This window comes from Lobosporangium transversale, assembly GCF_002105155.1.
Source record: "Lobosporangium transversale strain NRRL 3116 chromosome Unknown BCR41scaffold_30, whole genome shotgun sequence".
Taxonomy (NCBI): Eukaryota; Fungi; Mortierellomycota; class Mortierellomycetes; order Mortierellales; family Mortierellaceae; genus Lobosporangium; species Lobosporangium transversale.
This window is the reverse complement of record NW_019029008.1, coordinates 274,502-289,123: the sequence shown is the minus strand read 5'-3', so window position 1 is coordinate 289,123 and position 14,622 is coordinate 274,502. Positions and strand designations below refer to the sequence as shown.

At 38.8% G+C, this 14,622-nt stretch overlaps 4 protein-coding genes across 4 annotated transcripts; 2 read left to right on the top strand and 2 right to left on the bottom strand.

The window, feature by feature from the left end:
- Nucleotides 1–145: 145 nt before the first annotated feature.
- On the bottom strand, nucleotides 146–2,551 carry BCR41DRAFT_372388 (nucleophile aminohydrolase; the record flags this gene model as incomplete). The annotated part of the gene is made up of 7 exons (XM_022026676.1): nucleotides 146–211; nucleotides 314–352; nucleotides 454–822; nucleotides 914–1,836; nucleotides 1,950–2,158; nucleotides 2,323–2,371; nucleotides 2,461–2,551. The coding sequence occupies 7 exons, from the start codon at nucleotides 2,549–2,551 to the stop codon at nucleotides 146–148; spliced, it is 1,746 nt and encodes a 581-aa protein (XP_021879371.1).
- A 285-nt stretch (nucleotides 2,552–2,836) lies between these two features.
- Nucleotides 2,837–4,511, top strand: BCR41DRAFT_338758 (3-ketoacyl-CoA thiolase). Its single transcript, XM_022022122.1, has 3 exons — nucleotides 2,837–2,969; nucleotides 3,168–3,686; nucleotides 3,809–4,511. Exons 1-3 carry the CDS (start codon nucleotides 2,918–2,920, stop codon nucleotides 4,420–4,422), a joined length of 1,185 nt encoding a protein of 394 aa, XP_021879370.1. The 5' UTR covers nucleotides 2,837–2,917; the 3' UTR covers nucleotides 4,423–4,511.
- Nucleotides 4,512–4,693: 182 nt separating this feature from the next.
- On the bottom strand, nucleotides 4,694–7,605 carry BCR41DRAFT_128547 (kinase-like domain-containing protein). The gene is made up of 7 exons (XM_022019475.1): nucleotides 7,271–7,605; nucleotides 6,892–7,185; nucleotides 6,671–6,721; nucleotides 5,864–6,481; nucleotides 5,617–5,716; nucleotides 5,289–5,485; nucleotides 4,694–5,195 (listed from the first exon to the last, which is right to left on the bottom strand). Exons 1-7 carry the CDS (start codon nucleotides 7,307–7,309, stop codon nucleotides 4,977–4,979), a joined length of 1,518 nt encoding a protein of 505 aa, XP_021879369.1. The 5' UTR covers nucleotides 7,310–7,605; the 3' UTR covers nucleotides 4,694–4,976.
- Nucleotides 7,606–13,593: 5,988 nt separating this feature from the next.
- Nucleotides 13,594–14,345, top strand: BCR41DRAFT_410036 (hypothetical protein; the record flags this gene model as incomplete). Its single annotated transcript, XM_022029427.1, has 1 exon — nucleotides 13,594–14,345. The coding sequence occupies exon 1, from the start codon at nucleotides 13,683–13,685 to the stop codon at nucleotides 14,343–14,345; it is 663 nt and encodes a 220-aa protein (XP_021879368.1). The 5' UTR covers nucleotides 13,594–13,682.
- Between the last annotated feature and the right edge of the window lie 277 nt (nucleotides 14,346–14,622).

The window sequence follows — 14,622 nt, the reverse complement described above, 5'->3', positions numbered from 1 at the left end:
ATAGAAGAAGTAGAATTCCGTGCCGATACGGTGAATGCATTGTGATATTGAAAAAAAAAAAAAAAAAAAAAAAAATAAGAAGCAACATGTATATACATTTACAATAAACGTTTCTATTCTTTTTTACTTTTACTTTTATTAATGTTCATAATTTGATCATCTTCGTAAACACCGATTTGTTGCTTTTGGCCTTTCGTTCCGACATAATCGCCTAGTATTATTGATTATGATAGCATAAGAAGAACATTGTCTTAATAAATAGTCTCTTATTTAGGGCCTCTTTTTTTTTTAAAAAAAAAAGTTTGGAACTCACTGTAGGTTTATTATCATTAGCAGACATATAAGCAATACCCTAAAGTGTAGGATGAAAAAAAAAAAAAAAAAAATAGTCAATATGATGGAAACCTCTTTTTTGTCTCTAAAGGTTGTTCTAAAGGCGGAAAAAAAAAATACCATGGTTTTGGTTGTATGTGCAAACACAAACTCTGTCCGCAGTGGTTGCAATGGTTCGTTCCTGTCCTTATTGCTGTTGGTGATAGAGCCTTCTACCGCCGCTGCTACGGAGGAGGATGGTTCTACTTTAACGGCAATAAAGCCTGCATATCGATCTTCATAGCTCTTTAGCAGAGGGCTGTGGATGAAGCGATCGAGAACATCGGTGGTGGCCATGGCTATATCATCTTCTTGGAGAAATGTGTCCATGCATGTCCTCGCAAGTAAGGTCTTTGAGATCTGTTCTCCAGCACCTGTCATACTGCAAGCGAAGCCTCCACTGGAAATAGTTGGATCTTGCGCCCAGCAACCGGTACCATATAACGCAGCCTTAATAATTTTTGAAGGAAAAAAAATAAAATTAAAATTTGGTGCTATATTAACCATTGACGTGTTTGCCACTAACGAATCTTGTGCTTACCTCACTTACACGTCCCGGAAATTTCATAGCGATCCCACCACTGCTAACACCTGCCGCCACTCGGCCCCAACTATCAACACAGATGGCACCAACAGTGTCTTGAAGTAAATCATTGATCTCTTCACCTTCCTCCTCTTCTAGGACTTGCTTGATATTTCCCCCATATTTGGGTTGTGAAAGGTTTTGGTGCTGTTGCTGCTGCTGCCGCTGCTGTTGTTGTTGTTGTTGTTGGTGTTGCGGAGGTTGCTTTAGATAACTAGAGCTACGTTTGTTTACTTTATCTCTTTCTTCTTCTTCTTCTTCTTCTTCTTCTTTTCCTCTTCCTATTGATGCTTTACGCTTCATCATCATTGTTACGGCTTGTGTCTCCGGAATAGGAGGTCTGCTCGAGCTCTCTGGGTTATGGACGGCGATATCATTATTTAGAGTGGACGTGTTGATGGTGGAGTTCCCTGGTTGAGTGAGAGTAGAGGTCGCTTGAAGGGCCAATGATTTCTGAGGATGGCTCGCGGTGAGCATAGCGCTGAATTTGGCATAGCGACGAAGTGATTCACGGGTGACCAAGGACCCGTTTAAAGAGCAGGTATCATCACCATCATCATCATCATTATTATTATCATTATTGTTGCTATTCTTGACATCATTATTACTATTACTACTATTAGTATTACAGTTATTATTATTATCCGCATCGGTGTCGGTATTGGTATTATGGTTGGTGCAAAGCTTCTTCAGCTCAGTTAAAACAATTGAATTCGGAAGTTCTGGCAAGACTCGATCAAGATGATTGAAACCCATGGTATGGTACCATTGTGTGGCACCAGATCCGGTCAACATGATGGGAGGGATCCGTCCGAGAGAAAGTGGACCCTCATCTGATTTTTGAAGGATCAACTGGGCGACAGATATAGGGTTTTTGAAATCTATGTTATGTAATAATACACCGAGGTAGGTGTGCTCTGAGCGATCTATTCAGCTCTTTTTTTTTTTTTTTTTTTTTTTTTTTAAAAAAAAAAAAAAGAGTTTTCCTCCCTACCAGTGATTGCACCGACGGATCCAAAGCCAAGGGTGGTGCCATTCATGATACTGGCGTCACATTCAACATGACCCTTCAAGTTGAGGTTAGATCCTAGGCCAGCATTTGTGACAGGATCATCTTCCAAGATCCGGATCATCTGCTCAACAATCATAGTTGCAGTAGCACTAGGATCCTTCTTTAACAGGCGTATTCCCATTTGGCAAGCTCTTTTATACAGTCAAGCATATTAAGATGTATGTGTATATGGCAAAATTAAAATGTTGGATTGATAATGTCCTCCTTTTGTCATAATGTATAGTACAGAATGACAACCACGTTGTGTGAAGTGCACGCGTGCATCACGTGTATACGGAGTAAAAGAGGTGCTTACTTTCTGCAGACGTTAAGGTACCTCGCCTTGTTTTTAGCAGCATGTAAACCTTAAAAAAAACCAAACCGCAACAGCTTGTGTGAGTCGAATCAAGTGAATTAATGATTGGCATTAGCTTTCCTTTTTTATTTTTTTTACCTGCACCGACATGCACTGCAACGAATCCTTTACTTGGAATAGATGGTTGTTCATGAAGTGCATTTGCATCTGATGGATGATTAGTTTGCATGTTTATAATCTCTTTCTCTCTCTCTTTCTTCTCTTCTTTTTTTTTTTTTTTTACAGTAATGTTTTTTTGTTCACGCGTGGAGAAAAGCTCTTTTTTTATTTTATTTTATTTTTGTGTCCGTGGTTTGGAAGAAGAAGAGAGATGTATTTTTCACGTGCCACCAGCTTTTTTTTTTTCTTAACAAAACCGCTGTTCCTTCCTATTCGCTCAAGTCTTTGGGTCCCTTTTCCTCCCGGGACGCGTAGCCTTTTTTAGTCACATCTTTCTTTCTTTCTTTTTTTCCTTTTTTTTTTAAACCTCCCACACTCATTCTCCACTCTTCAACTTCTCCACTCTCCTTACCTTTTTTTTTTAAAAAAAAAAACTATGGCTAGCATCTTCATTGTCGCTGCTAAGCGCACTCCCTTCGGTGCCTTTGGTAACGAGAATCAATCCCTTCATATCAAAAAATGGCTTCACTTGTTTTTTTTTTCTCTTTACCCTGCAATGAACTAATCATATAATTATCTTTTTATTTCTAATACTGAATACTGATTTTTTTTTTTTTTTAAAAAAAAACCTCAAAATAACCAAAAAAATCAATATCAATATATAAAAAAAAAAAACAAAAAATCAGGTGGAAAGCTCAAGGATTATACTGCTGCTGAGCTTGGTGCCTTTGCTTCCAAGGCCGCTCTTGCAGATGTGGGCAAGGAAGTGCCGGTGGATTCAGTGATTTTCGGAAATGTGTGTCATTCGGATGCAGCTGGCCCTTATTTGGCTCGTCATGTGGGTTTGCGTACAGGATTGGATATCTCGATCCCAGCCCTGACGGTGAACCGTCTTTGTGGATCCGGTTTCCAATCCATCATCAACGGAGCTCATGAGATCTTGGTCGGAGATTCCAAGATTGTCTTGACAGGAGGTTCTGAATCCATGTCCTTGGCCCCTTATGCCCTTCGTAACATCCGTTTCGGTGGTACTCGCTTTGGAGTCGACCTGAAGTTGGAGGATACTTTGGCTGCTTCTCTGGTCGATCGTTTCCCAAAGGATTGTCCCATGGGTATCACTGCCGAAAACTTGGCCAAACAACACAACATCTCTCGTCAGGACTGTGATGAGTACGCTCTTTTGTCTCAGCAGCGTTGGGCCGCTGGTAAGCTTTTTTTAAATTTTTTTTTTTCTTTCTCTTCCGCCAGAAAAAAAAAAAAAAAAAAAAAAAAAAAAAAAAAAAAAAGGTAAAGCTAATTCATATATTTTGTGACCATAATGGATTAGCCAACAAGGCCGGTCGCTTCAATTCAGAGATTGTCCCTGTGGAATACAAGGTCAAGAAGGCGGTCGAAAGCTTGGGCCATGATGAACATGCTCGTCCCACAACCACAATCGAGACCTTGGCAAAGTTGCCCTCAGTATTCTTGAAGGAGGGCACAGTCACTGCCGGTAATGCTTCCGGTATCAGCGATGGTGCCGGTGCTGTTGTCGTGGCTTCGGATCAGGCAGTCAAGGAGCATGGATTGAAGCCCTTGGCCAAGGTGGTGAGCTGGCACGTGACTGCGGTCGAGCCCTCCATCATGGGCATTGGCCCTGTCTCTGCTATTCAGGGCGCACTCAAGAAGGCTGGCTTGGGCTTGAAGGACATGGATCTGGTCGAGGTCAACGAGGCCTTTGCAGCTCAGTACTTGGCAGTGGAGAAGGTCTTGGGATTGGACCGTAACAAGACCAACTTGAACGGAGGTGCCATCGCTTTGGGTCACCCCCTTGGTGCTTCTGGTTCCAGAATCATTGCTCATTTGACCCATGAGTTGCAGCGCACTCAGGGCAAGTATGCTATTGGATCTGCTTGTATCGGTGGTGGTCAGGGTATTGCCATCGTTTTGGAGAGATGTTAAGGAAAAAAAAGAAAAAGAAAAAGAAAAAAAAAGCAAAACAAACAAAATATTCAAAAAATAGATGATCAATTGTAGATAGCCATTTGCACACACTTGTAAAAGAAAAAAATAAAAAAATAAAAAAAAAATAAAAGCTCTTGAAATGTAATAAAATACATGGCATTTTTATTCCTTAAATAATAATGAACCGGATCAAATGTCGCAGATCATTATATCAAATAATATAACGATAATATAACGATAAAGAAAGAAAGAAAAAAAAAAAAAAAGTGGGGAGAAGAGAAGAGTTCTCAATGGTTTTTTTTTTTTTTTTTTTTCCATCGTAAAAAACTTCTCTCTATAATAATAAATGGTTTCTAAAAACACATGTGGCTGTCCTCAACAATAGATCGAAATGTCTCTATCAAGAAGACATTGTTGCCCAAAAAGTTCATCTCTCTCTTCTTCTTCTTCTTCGTCTTCCTGTTTCTTGACTTGCCTTCCTTCTTCACGCGATCGCAAAAAAAAAAAAAAAAAAAAGAAAGAAAGAAAGAAAAATATACATATATATATTTTTAATGTCGTTGGCTTTCTTTGGCAGCTTTAATCAAAGGAGCCAATGTCCTGACAGAATGCGCCCTTGTTAGGAAAGGATGCTTCAACAATTCACTTGCTGTGGGTCGTTTTTCTGGATCCACCTCAAGACATTTGCCCAAAAACTCTCTGAAATCAGTCGACAGTTTCTCTGGGTGTTGCAATGTTGGTGTTCCATTCGTTGCAATCAGATAGAGAGCCTATTAAATCAATTCATAGTAATGAATGGTAAATAACGATAAAATAAACTTCATCACTTCCATTATTAAAGAACAGAGAAAAGAAGAACATACTCTGAGTGGGTTCTCGTTCAAGTATGGTGGTTCGCCCTCAAGCATCTCAATCGCCATGATACCCAAAGACCAAATGTCAACCTTGGGACCATATTCTTTCCTTGTCACAACCTCGGGCGCCATCCAATAGGGAGTTCCAACCATCGTTGTTCTCTTTCCAGTACCTTCTTTCAACTGCGCACAGAATCCAAAATCGGCTGTAATAAAACAAAAACAAGCGCAAGCAGAAATCATTAGTTTGAATGAAGAAAAAGAAGAAAAAAAAAAAAAAAAAAAAAAAAAAAAAGTTTCTTGCTCATCTAATATTCAGATTCTAATCAATTCTTACTCAGCTTGATGTCTCCATTCAACGACAACAAAACATTGTCCGACTTGATATCTCTGTGAATAACTCCCTTAGAGTGCAAGTGCTCGAGTCCTAACAGGGTCTATTCAAAGATGGTAAAAGGTGCATCATCCATAAGTAAATCGGAACAAAAATATTTCCTTTCCTTGCTTTTTTTTTTTTTTTTTTTTTTTTTTTTTTTTTAAAGGAGGAAAAAAAAAAAAAAAAAAAAAAAAAAAAGTTTGCTTACTTCTCGGCAGACAGCTCCAATTTGAGGATCAGCCATCTCGTTGGTTGTAACGACTTCTGTCAGACTTCCACCCTCCATATACTCCATGACGACCCAGAGATCACCACGATACAAGAACGAGTCAATGTAATTGACAATGTTCTTGTGGCTAGACTCCTTCATGACTAGGATCTCATTGATAATCAAATCCTTCTTGGGTTGCTGCTCCAAGTTCATCTGTTTGATGGCCACCGACATGTTGGTGCCGACCTGATAGGCCGTGTAAACACCTCCTGATGCACCCTGTCCAATCTTGACAAGGTTCCTGTATAACTTTGTAGGATCTGCATCTGTGCAAATTGCCTGCAGACGACGAATCACATCCTGTGAACTGACTCCGTCCTTTTCTGGCTTCTTCTCACGTCGCTTAGGCTGAGGATGGTGAGCCCCTGAAGGTGATGAGGTGCCGGTCTTTGATGAGGGTACAGCACTGGCTGAACCCGGATGATGTGGCGTCTTTTTAGGCTTTGGTGGTGGTGATCTTGGTGCCTGAGAGGATGGGACAGGGGTGGCTGCGGGAGGCGAGACTGGATTTGAATCCGTATCAATACTTTCCAAAGCCTCTGTCCGCTCAGGGGTCTAATATCATCATTAGGATATGATCAATGACAGACCATCAGTAAAGAAAAAAGTAAAAAAGAATGGCATGACCATGCAAAAAGGCACGTGGCTCGTGACCTTCTTTTATTCCCCCTTTCCTTTCTTATCCTACCCTCCTATTTTTTTATTTTTTTTTTTTTTTTTTGCTTAGCTCCGCAATGTTCTTACCGAATCAGTTGGTCGTGAAACAGCTTGTTTTTTAGGCGTAGGAGGTGCTCTCTAAGAATAGTTTTGAAGAAAAAAAGAGAGAATGTAAAGAATATAAGGAAACAAGATATAACGTTCGATGGATGGATGAATGCGACCCATGACATGTACACATTATTCAATCATTCAATGTGTGTTTCCAAAAGATCGTAACAATAATAATTCGTATAGATAAAACATACAGGGGGTTCATGAATTGGACGGCTAGGGGGTGAGGGAGGTGAAGTAGGCTTCTCACGAACAACACGGTCATCCCTGAGCGGCTGTTTCGATGCACTGGAAGATGAGGTAGAAGATTTTGCTGTCTTTGGTTCAGCGCTGTGTCCAAATTTCTTCCAGACTGCATCATTCTGTTTCCCTTCCTGGCTATCAGTGTAGAATCCGATGATGTCGATCACTGCCTGAGGATTTGCCGCTTGATCCTGCTTTGAAATTCCAGATTCTTGTAGTAGTTGTTGCCATTCCTTTGGCAGACCCTAGTAAAGTGTAAATGAAATGAAAGGAATGGATATAAAAAATAAAAAAAAACATAAAGAAGGAAAGAAAATAAAGAAAAAATACATGTAAGCAAACCACAATAAGGATGAAGGGAGAGCCCATTGTTCCTTTTTCCACTTGCAGCAGCTCTCTCTCTCTCTTTCTTGAGGCTCTTTGTTTTTTTTTTTATTTTTTTGAACGCAAGTTTTGTGCCGTTATCCTTGTCATATCCTGCTTTAGTTTTTTGTTGTTGTTGTTGTTGTTGTTGTTGTTGTTGTTGTTGTTGTTGTTGTTGTTGTTGTTGTTGTTGTTGTTGTCGTTGTTTCTTTCTTTCTTTTTGTGTTCATGAACAGACAAACAAACAACAAATAATGACCATTATATTTTGACTAAAGGATGGGTTTTGTTTTTTGTTTTTAATATGCAAGCACTTACTGTGAATTCACCAGTGTCAAGGTTATAACCCACATGGGTCAAATGGACAGGATTGTATGGAGAAGAAATCTCCATCTTTTTATCAGAAGAAAGTAGGTCTGGTTCAGATAAAGAGAATAATTAATAAAAAAGAAGAGCGATTCTTAACAAATCAGTACAAGCTCTCTTCTCTTTTTTACTTTATCCATTTTGACTTTAATGGTGTGTATTGTGAAAAGAGCTCGACCACAGGGAGGGTGCAGCTCACAAAAAAAAAAAAAAAAAAAAAAACTTTTTTTTTACCTGACATGGAATTAACAATGTTACTGAAAACGCCCTTGAAGGTCGATCTGTTGGAAGGCGCGTAATCTGAAGAGGAATCATAGTGGTGTGAACGGCCGTAGGATGATTTGGGTGAATAATTTGCGTTGAGGGTGATGGTATTGTCAGAGGATCGGAAGGAGTCCTGTCTATAGTCATTCTGGCGGGAGGGTTTTTGAGGCGGTGGAGGACCTTTCTTGGAAGGAGGCACTCTCGGAGGAGCATGACCAGCATCTCGCTCTGCCTGGGGTGACACTGGTGGTGAGGAAGAAGAAGAAGAAGAAAATGAAGAGACATTAGAAGAAGGTGGGGAAAGAGGAATAGATCCTGATGAGAGCTGAAGTGAAAGAGAAGAGGTGGATGGACGCGGTGGTGGTGGTGCCTGACGTTGTGGGACCGAGCCATCATCGATTGCCTCCATATTTTTTTTATTTTTTTATGAGAAAGATGAAGTAAAAAATAATCTGTTGTGGGAGCAATTGGACTTTTAAAAAATTATTATTATTATTATTATTATCCGCCCACAAGAGCGCGTAATGCTTTGCTTGGAAGAGCTCAAAGTAAGTAGATAAGCAGGTAAGTAAGCAAAGAAAAAGAAGGTGGGGTGGATGGAGCAAAAGGACAAGGGCAAAGTTGCAAAAAAAAAAAAAAAAAAAAAAAGATGAAATAGAAAAAAAAAAAAGGAGAAAAAGAGAAATGAGCGGCAAAAAAGACGGATACAGAACACAAAAAAAAAAAAAAAAATAGGAGACAGCCTCCATAGTCATTCGGTCATTTCCAAAAGAGAAATGAATGACGAAGGAGTAGCCAAGATGAAGACAATGACAAGTTTTTCTTTCTCCTTTTTTCTTTTTCTTTTGCTTTTCTTTCTGTCTCTTATTCTTTCTACATAAAAGGAGAAAAAAAAAGACAGCACACACCATACACCATACACCATACGCTATACACTATACACCAGAAACCATATATACTGAGAAAAGACCAGGTCCAATGTTTGTTCACCGTGTCTGTTGTATAGAATTGAAAGTCAAGGATTGCTTTACCTGAGGGTCTCGAGGAGGATGACATGGGTGGCATAAGACTTCGGGGAAGGTTCATGCTCTGGGGCCCACTAGAACCATTGGTACCGTGATAGTGTGAGAGGCTACTGTGGCTAGTACTGGCAGAGTGTTTGAGGCTGCCACCAAAGGACGAATGCTTATTGCTCCCAAGAGAGGCGTGTTTATTACTTTTGAGAGATGTGTGCTTATGCTTGTTGCTCCCAAAGGACGCATGCTTGCCACCGATGCTAAAGCTGGAAGGCGCTGATGCTGCTTGGGAGACAGAGTACGAGGGTGGGAAAGAAGGCGAGGACGAGTTGGAGGATGGGGACATGTTTGGGTGATGAGGTTGTTGAGGTGGAGAGGAAGGAGTAGACATGATGTTGCTTTGGATATTGGTGCTGTTGTTGAAGCTGCTCCTGTTGGTACTGCTATTGGTATTGATATTGGTATTGGTATTGGTATTAGTATTGGTATTGCTGTCGCGATTGCGATTGCGATTGCTATTGTGGTTGCTACTGTTGTCGTTGTAGGTAATGTTGTTAATGTCTGCGATATCGCTGATGCTAATGCTATTACTATTGCTAATACAGCTATTATGGCTAATGTTGTTGATTTCGTCCGCAGTACTAATGTTGATACTGGTGCTGGTGCTGTTGTTGTTGATGTTGTTATTGTTGTCGTCGTCGTCGTCGTCGTCAAAGAGCGGAGAGAAAGACAGACGGAGAGAAGGAAGCGAGGGGGGCGGAGGGGTGATGGGCCGTTCAACGACCTCGAAGGATGAGCGAGAGGAAGAAGAGGAGTAAGGAGTGGAAGAGGCACGCACGGTGGAGGGTGCGGAGCGGGCAGAAGACGCGGAGGAGGAAGGGAGAAAAGGGGATTGAGCAATGCCAGCCAGGATGAAGGAGCGATGGACTTTTTTTTTTTTTTTTTTTTTTTTTTTTGTATGTCAGGCAATGTACAAGTATGAATGAGAGCGATTGTTTTTTTTTTTTTTTTTTTTTTTTTTTTAGAGAATTAGAGAATATAAAAGTGGAAGTAAAAGAGAATGTAAAAGAGAAAGAAGAAAAAGAAAAGTAGAAGAGAAAGAAAGAGAAAGAGAAAGAGTGTTAACCAAAAGACTGGATCATCGTTGAGCGATGGAGTTGTTTCTTTCTCATCTGAAAATGAAAATGAAAATGAAGATGGGGCTTACCTTTGTCCAGGTCTGAGTAAAAAAAGAAAAAGAAAAAGAAAAAGAAAAAGAAACAAAAACAAATAAAAAAGATAAAAAACGCGTGTAGAGAGCAATGAGAGAATGAGAGTGATTAGAAAGCTAAGCCAGGTGAGCTGCGCGGGTGAAGGCAAAAGGCAAAAGGTAAAAAGAGGATGGAGAATGATGAGCAAAAAAAAAAAAAAAAAAAAGAGAGAGAGAGAGAGAGAGAGAGATGAAAGAGATGAAAGAGTCAAAAGATGAAGAGAGAGGAAGTTTAAAAAAAGTCGTTTTTAACCCCTGGGTAACTTTGTAACGTCTTTTTTAATTTATTTTCTATTTTTCTATTTGACTTTGCATTTTTGACTCTTTACTTTTGACTCTTTTACTTTTGACTCCTTTGCTTTATGCTTTTTTACTTTTGCTTTTAGAAAAGCATTCTGGTAGTGGATGCATTCATTGCCATCGCAGACAATCTCCCCAAGGTTAGTCTTTTATCCTTTTTTCCTCTTTTTATTCTTAGGTTCATTCTTTAAAAAGATCAAAGGGCTTTGCTACTAAATCCATATGTTAATCCTATAGACTGTTGGAAAGAGAGCGAAGCAACGTATAAATAATCCCTCTCCAAAAGTTAATCATGCATGTTATTGTTGAACTTGCTGTGTTCCTTACTTGCTTTGCTTGCTCATCAATAGTTTCTGCTTTTAGTACAAGAGCAATCAGAGAGAGATCGAATCTTTTTTAAAAAGGAGAAATAGGGCTCGAATATCAGACCGTTTTACCATCGCACCATTTCTATTCTTTGAAAAGAAATACAGATTCTCATAAAGTTGTGGATCCGTTCTTTCTTTCTCTTCTTTTTCATCCTCATCTTCTATCTATCAATCTCTCTATTATATATACTATATTATATACATGGTATATATATATGTATATATATTCAATGTAATAATAACCACCTCTTATTTACTTATCATTATATTTCTATATTTTCTATTTTATTTTTTTATATATTTTTTATGGGCGTCGATCAAGTGGAATAAAAACAAAAAAGGCTCTCAACAACGGTTCGCGGGAGAAAAAAAGAAGAAAGCGCAGGAGCAAATGTTTTTTTGTCTGGACATTTTTTTTTTTTTTTTTTTTTTTTTTTTTTAAAAATGACAGGTCAAAACGTGCACTAGCAACAAGTAACTAAGCAACTAACAACAGCAACCAACAACAGCAACCAACAACAACAGCAACAACAGCAACAACAACAAACAACATTTATGTGTATTTGTATATATATTATATGATTATATATATATATATATATTTGTAAATACAAAATACACATCAATAGCAATTAAACAATCAAATAAAAACCACAGACTCTTTTATAAAGCCAACATGTAGAAATACTCTCCAAGATCAAAGCTCAAGTTGCTTTGGATCTGTTTACCCCTACATTATAGCCTTAATAGGAGCATTGACATGATACACATCCCACAAACCCCAAAAAAGAAGAAGAAGCACCTCGCGCGCGTTTTTTTTTTTTTTTTTTTTTCCAATTTAATTCCGCCATGTGTAAAGTGTGGTAAAAATATGCACATGTATATATATATATATGCTTATTTTCTCTTCCTATCTTTTTTCTTTTCTTTTCTTTTCTTTTTCCTTTCCTTCAAGGCTGTGCATCAAAACAAAAATGTTGTTACAAAGATGTACAGAGGGAATAATAGAAAGAGAAAAAGAGAAAAGATGAGTAAGCACATGTCAGCTTGTAACTTGTTGCCCTAAACATAGATTTTCAGCCAAATAAAAAAAAAGATCATAATCATAATAAGAATATTCATAAATATATATAGACAATAATAATCATGAACGTTTCACACATACACATGTGCACGTTGAGAAGAGGGAAAAATACAACAACTCTTGTTCGTCCACAAATAATATTACAATATTAATTACAATAATCCTCAAACTCACAATGCAGGGGGAAGGGAATAAATGGGGGAACAAGTGGAAGTGGGGAAAGAAAGAAGGAAAGAAATAGGGGAGTGTGTGGCAACAAATGAACGCGTGCTGTCTCATGTGTATCTTTACATCGCGTAATCTTGCTTCATATTAAAAAAAGATGTGTAGGACAAAGATTAGCACGTTGCAACTCAATTATTTGTTTCCTTTTGACTTTCTTTCATTTCATTTGTACATTTTTATGTACTTTTTACTTTTTTATATTTATGCATGGACAAACATCTATACAAAACATCAAGAAAGATTATGATAAAAAAGAAAAAAGAAAAAAAAAGAAAAAAAATAAAATAAAAGAACCCTTGCGGTTAATGGCCAATGGTTCATAATGAACGATCCACTCACAACCATCGCAACATTCATAAACCCTAATCTTCCATATAATATTTATATGCCACACACGCTTTCAAAAGCACATCTGATCCCTCGGTCAAATTTCGGCAATAATACTTTTTTCCACTCTCTCCATCTTTTCCCTTTGACAAAACAGATAAACAGGAAAGCAGGCACACAAACACACAGACACTGCGGTTGTATACAAGAATCTTTGGCTGTTGCAAACAGCCCGACCCATAACAAGTTTCCTTTGGATTTAAACATTTAAATTGGAACTATAGGTCACGTGCACGCTCCTCGTCCAAACAAACTTCTTCCCAACATCTAGAGATTTTATTTTATTTTATTTTATTTTTTTTTGTACAGATATGCACAGACCAAAAAAGGGGCCTCTTCTACTCTCCTCCCCTTCAGGCTCTGGGAAATGATGGTACCTGGGTTATCTCCTTTTCTCTCCTGAGTTCTGTTTTTTCTGTCTCCTACTTTATTACCATTTCTATGCCTAGCTACAAATAGTTTCCTATCCTTTCCTATATATCGCCTTCTTGATCCCATCATATCTCATTAACCTTGATCTTTTCCACCTCCTTTTTTTTTTTTTTTCTTTTTTTTTGAAAGGAAACGATGCCGATTCTTGTTGCTTTTCTCCTTTCCAAGGCAAAGAAGAATGTGGACATCATTTTCCAATTAGGTTGCTTTTTTTAAAACTAAAAGGAGTTCATCGGGTTTAAAATAGTTCTCTCCACAGAAAAAAAACAAAAAACGAAGGTACCGGTGTTGCCTAGTCATTATGGTTGTGATTTTAACCGATCTTTTATCCTTGATCCCTGTCAGTGCTTTAATATAATCATCAAGGATAACCATCAAGAATAACCACCAAGAATAAATATATAACCATCGCTTAAAAAGCCCCTTGATTCCTTTTCTTTTCTTTTTTTTTTTTTGCTTTTTTTTTTTTTCTTTTTTTTTTCTTTTTCTTTTTTTTAATCTCTGTGTCTCTTTCTCTCTTAAACCTTTGCTTCTTTCGTTAGCATCTTCATCCGCTCTTCTGCTTCCTCTCTCTTCTGCTTCCTCTCTCTTCTTCTCCTTTTTCCCTTCCAACAGACATCCTTGGTCAATACAACAAAACATCTTTTTTATTTTTTCTTTTTCTTCTTCTTATCTTTTCTTTTCTATCATGATCCTCAAGTCCATTATTAATCTCCTAGCTCTTGTGGCCACAGCCACGACTGTCTTGGCTGATGGTGCTGCCATTCCTCCAAGTGTTGATGCCACTCCTGCCACTCCTGCCACTCCTGCCGCTCCTGCCCCTCCCAGCACTGGCTCCACCACCCTGGATGCTCCTGGCGGTAACAAAAGCCCAAGTGGGCCTCCAGATCATATCTCGTTCACACAACCCGTAGGTGACGGTATCGCCTATGCTGCTGGTACGAACCAGACCTTCTCCTGGTCCATGGCCTGTACTCCGCCCTCTACCTTGGTCTCTGCAACACCGAACGAGACAGAGGTTGATTTCATGGACTCGAACAACATCGACAACGCATTCTATGTCAAGAAGGTCGGAACCATTGATTGTACAAAGATGGTCGGGAATCTCGTCTGGACCGTTCCCGCAGATACCAAGGCCGGTACCTATGCCCTCCAATTGCTCCTGTCTCCCAAAAACGCGTATTCCGGTCGATTCCAGGTGAAGGCCCCAGGAGAGACCGGCAGTACTAATACGAATGTAAACTCAAAGGCCGTTGGCACTACCACATCCGGCGCTAATACCAACATGATCGGATCTACTGTTGTGACCATCGTCCTTGCTGTTGTTGCTGGAGTTGCCTTGGTACTCTAGTAAAAAATTTTTTTTTTTTTCTTCTTCAATTGTTAAAAGAAAAAGCATTATCCATTAGAATAACCTTAATCCATAATATATAAAGAGAACATATAAATCCCCTCTCTCATCTTTGTCCTCACAGTTTAAAAACTTTTTGTTCTGTTGAGCTGTTAATCAATAATTTAATGGCCGTGAACGTGTCGTGTACGTTTTATTAATTTATTTTATTGTTACTGATATTTGCTATCAAAAGTTGATTCAACAACTTCAACCTTTCAAATGCTGCAGAGGTTTT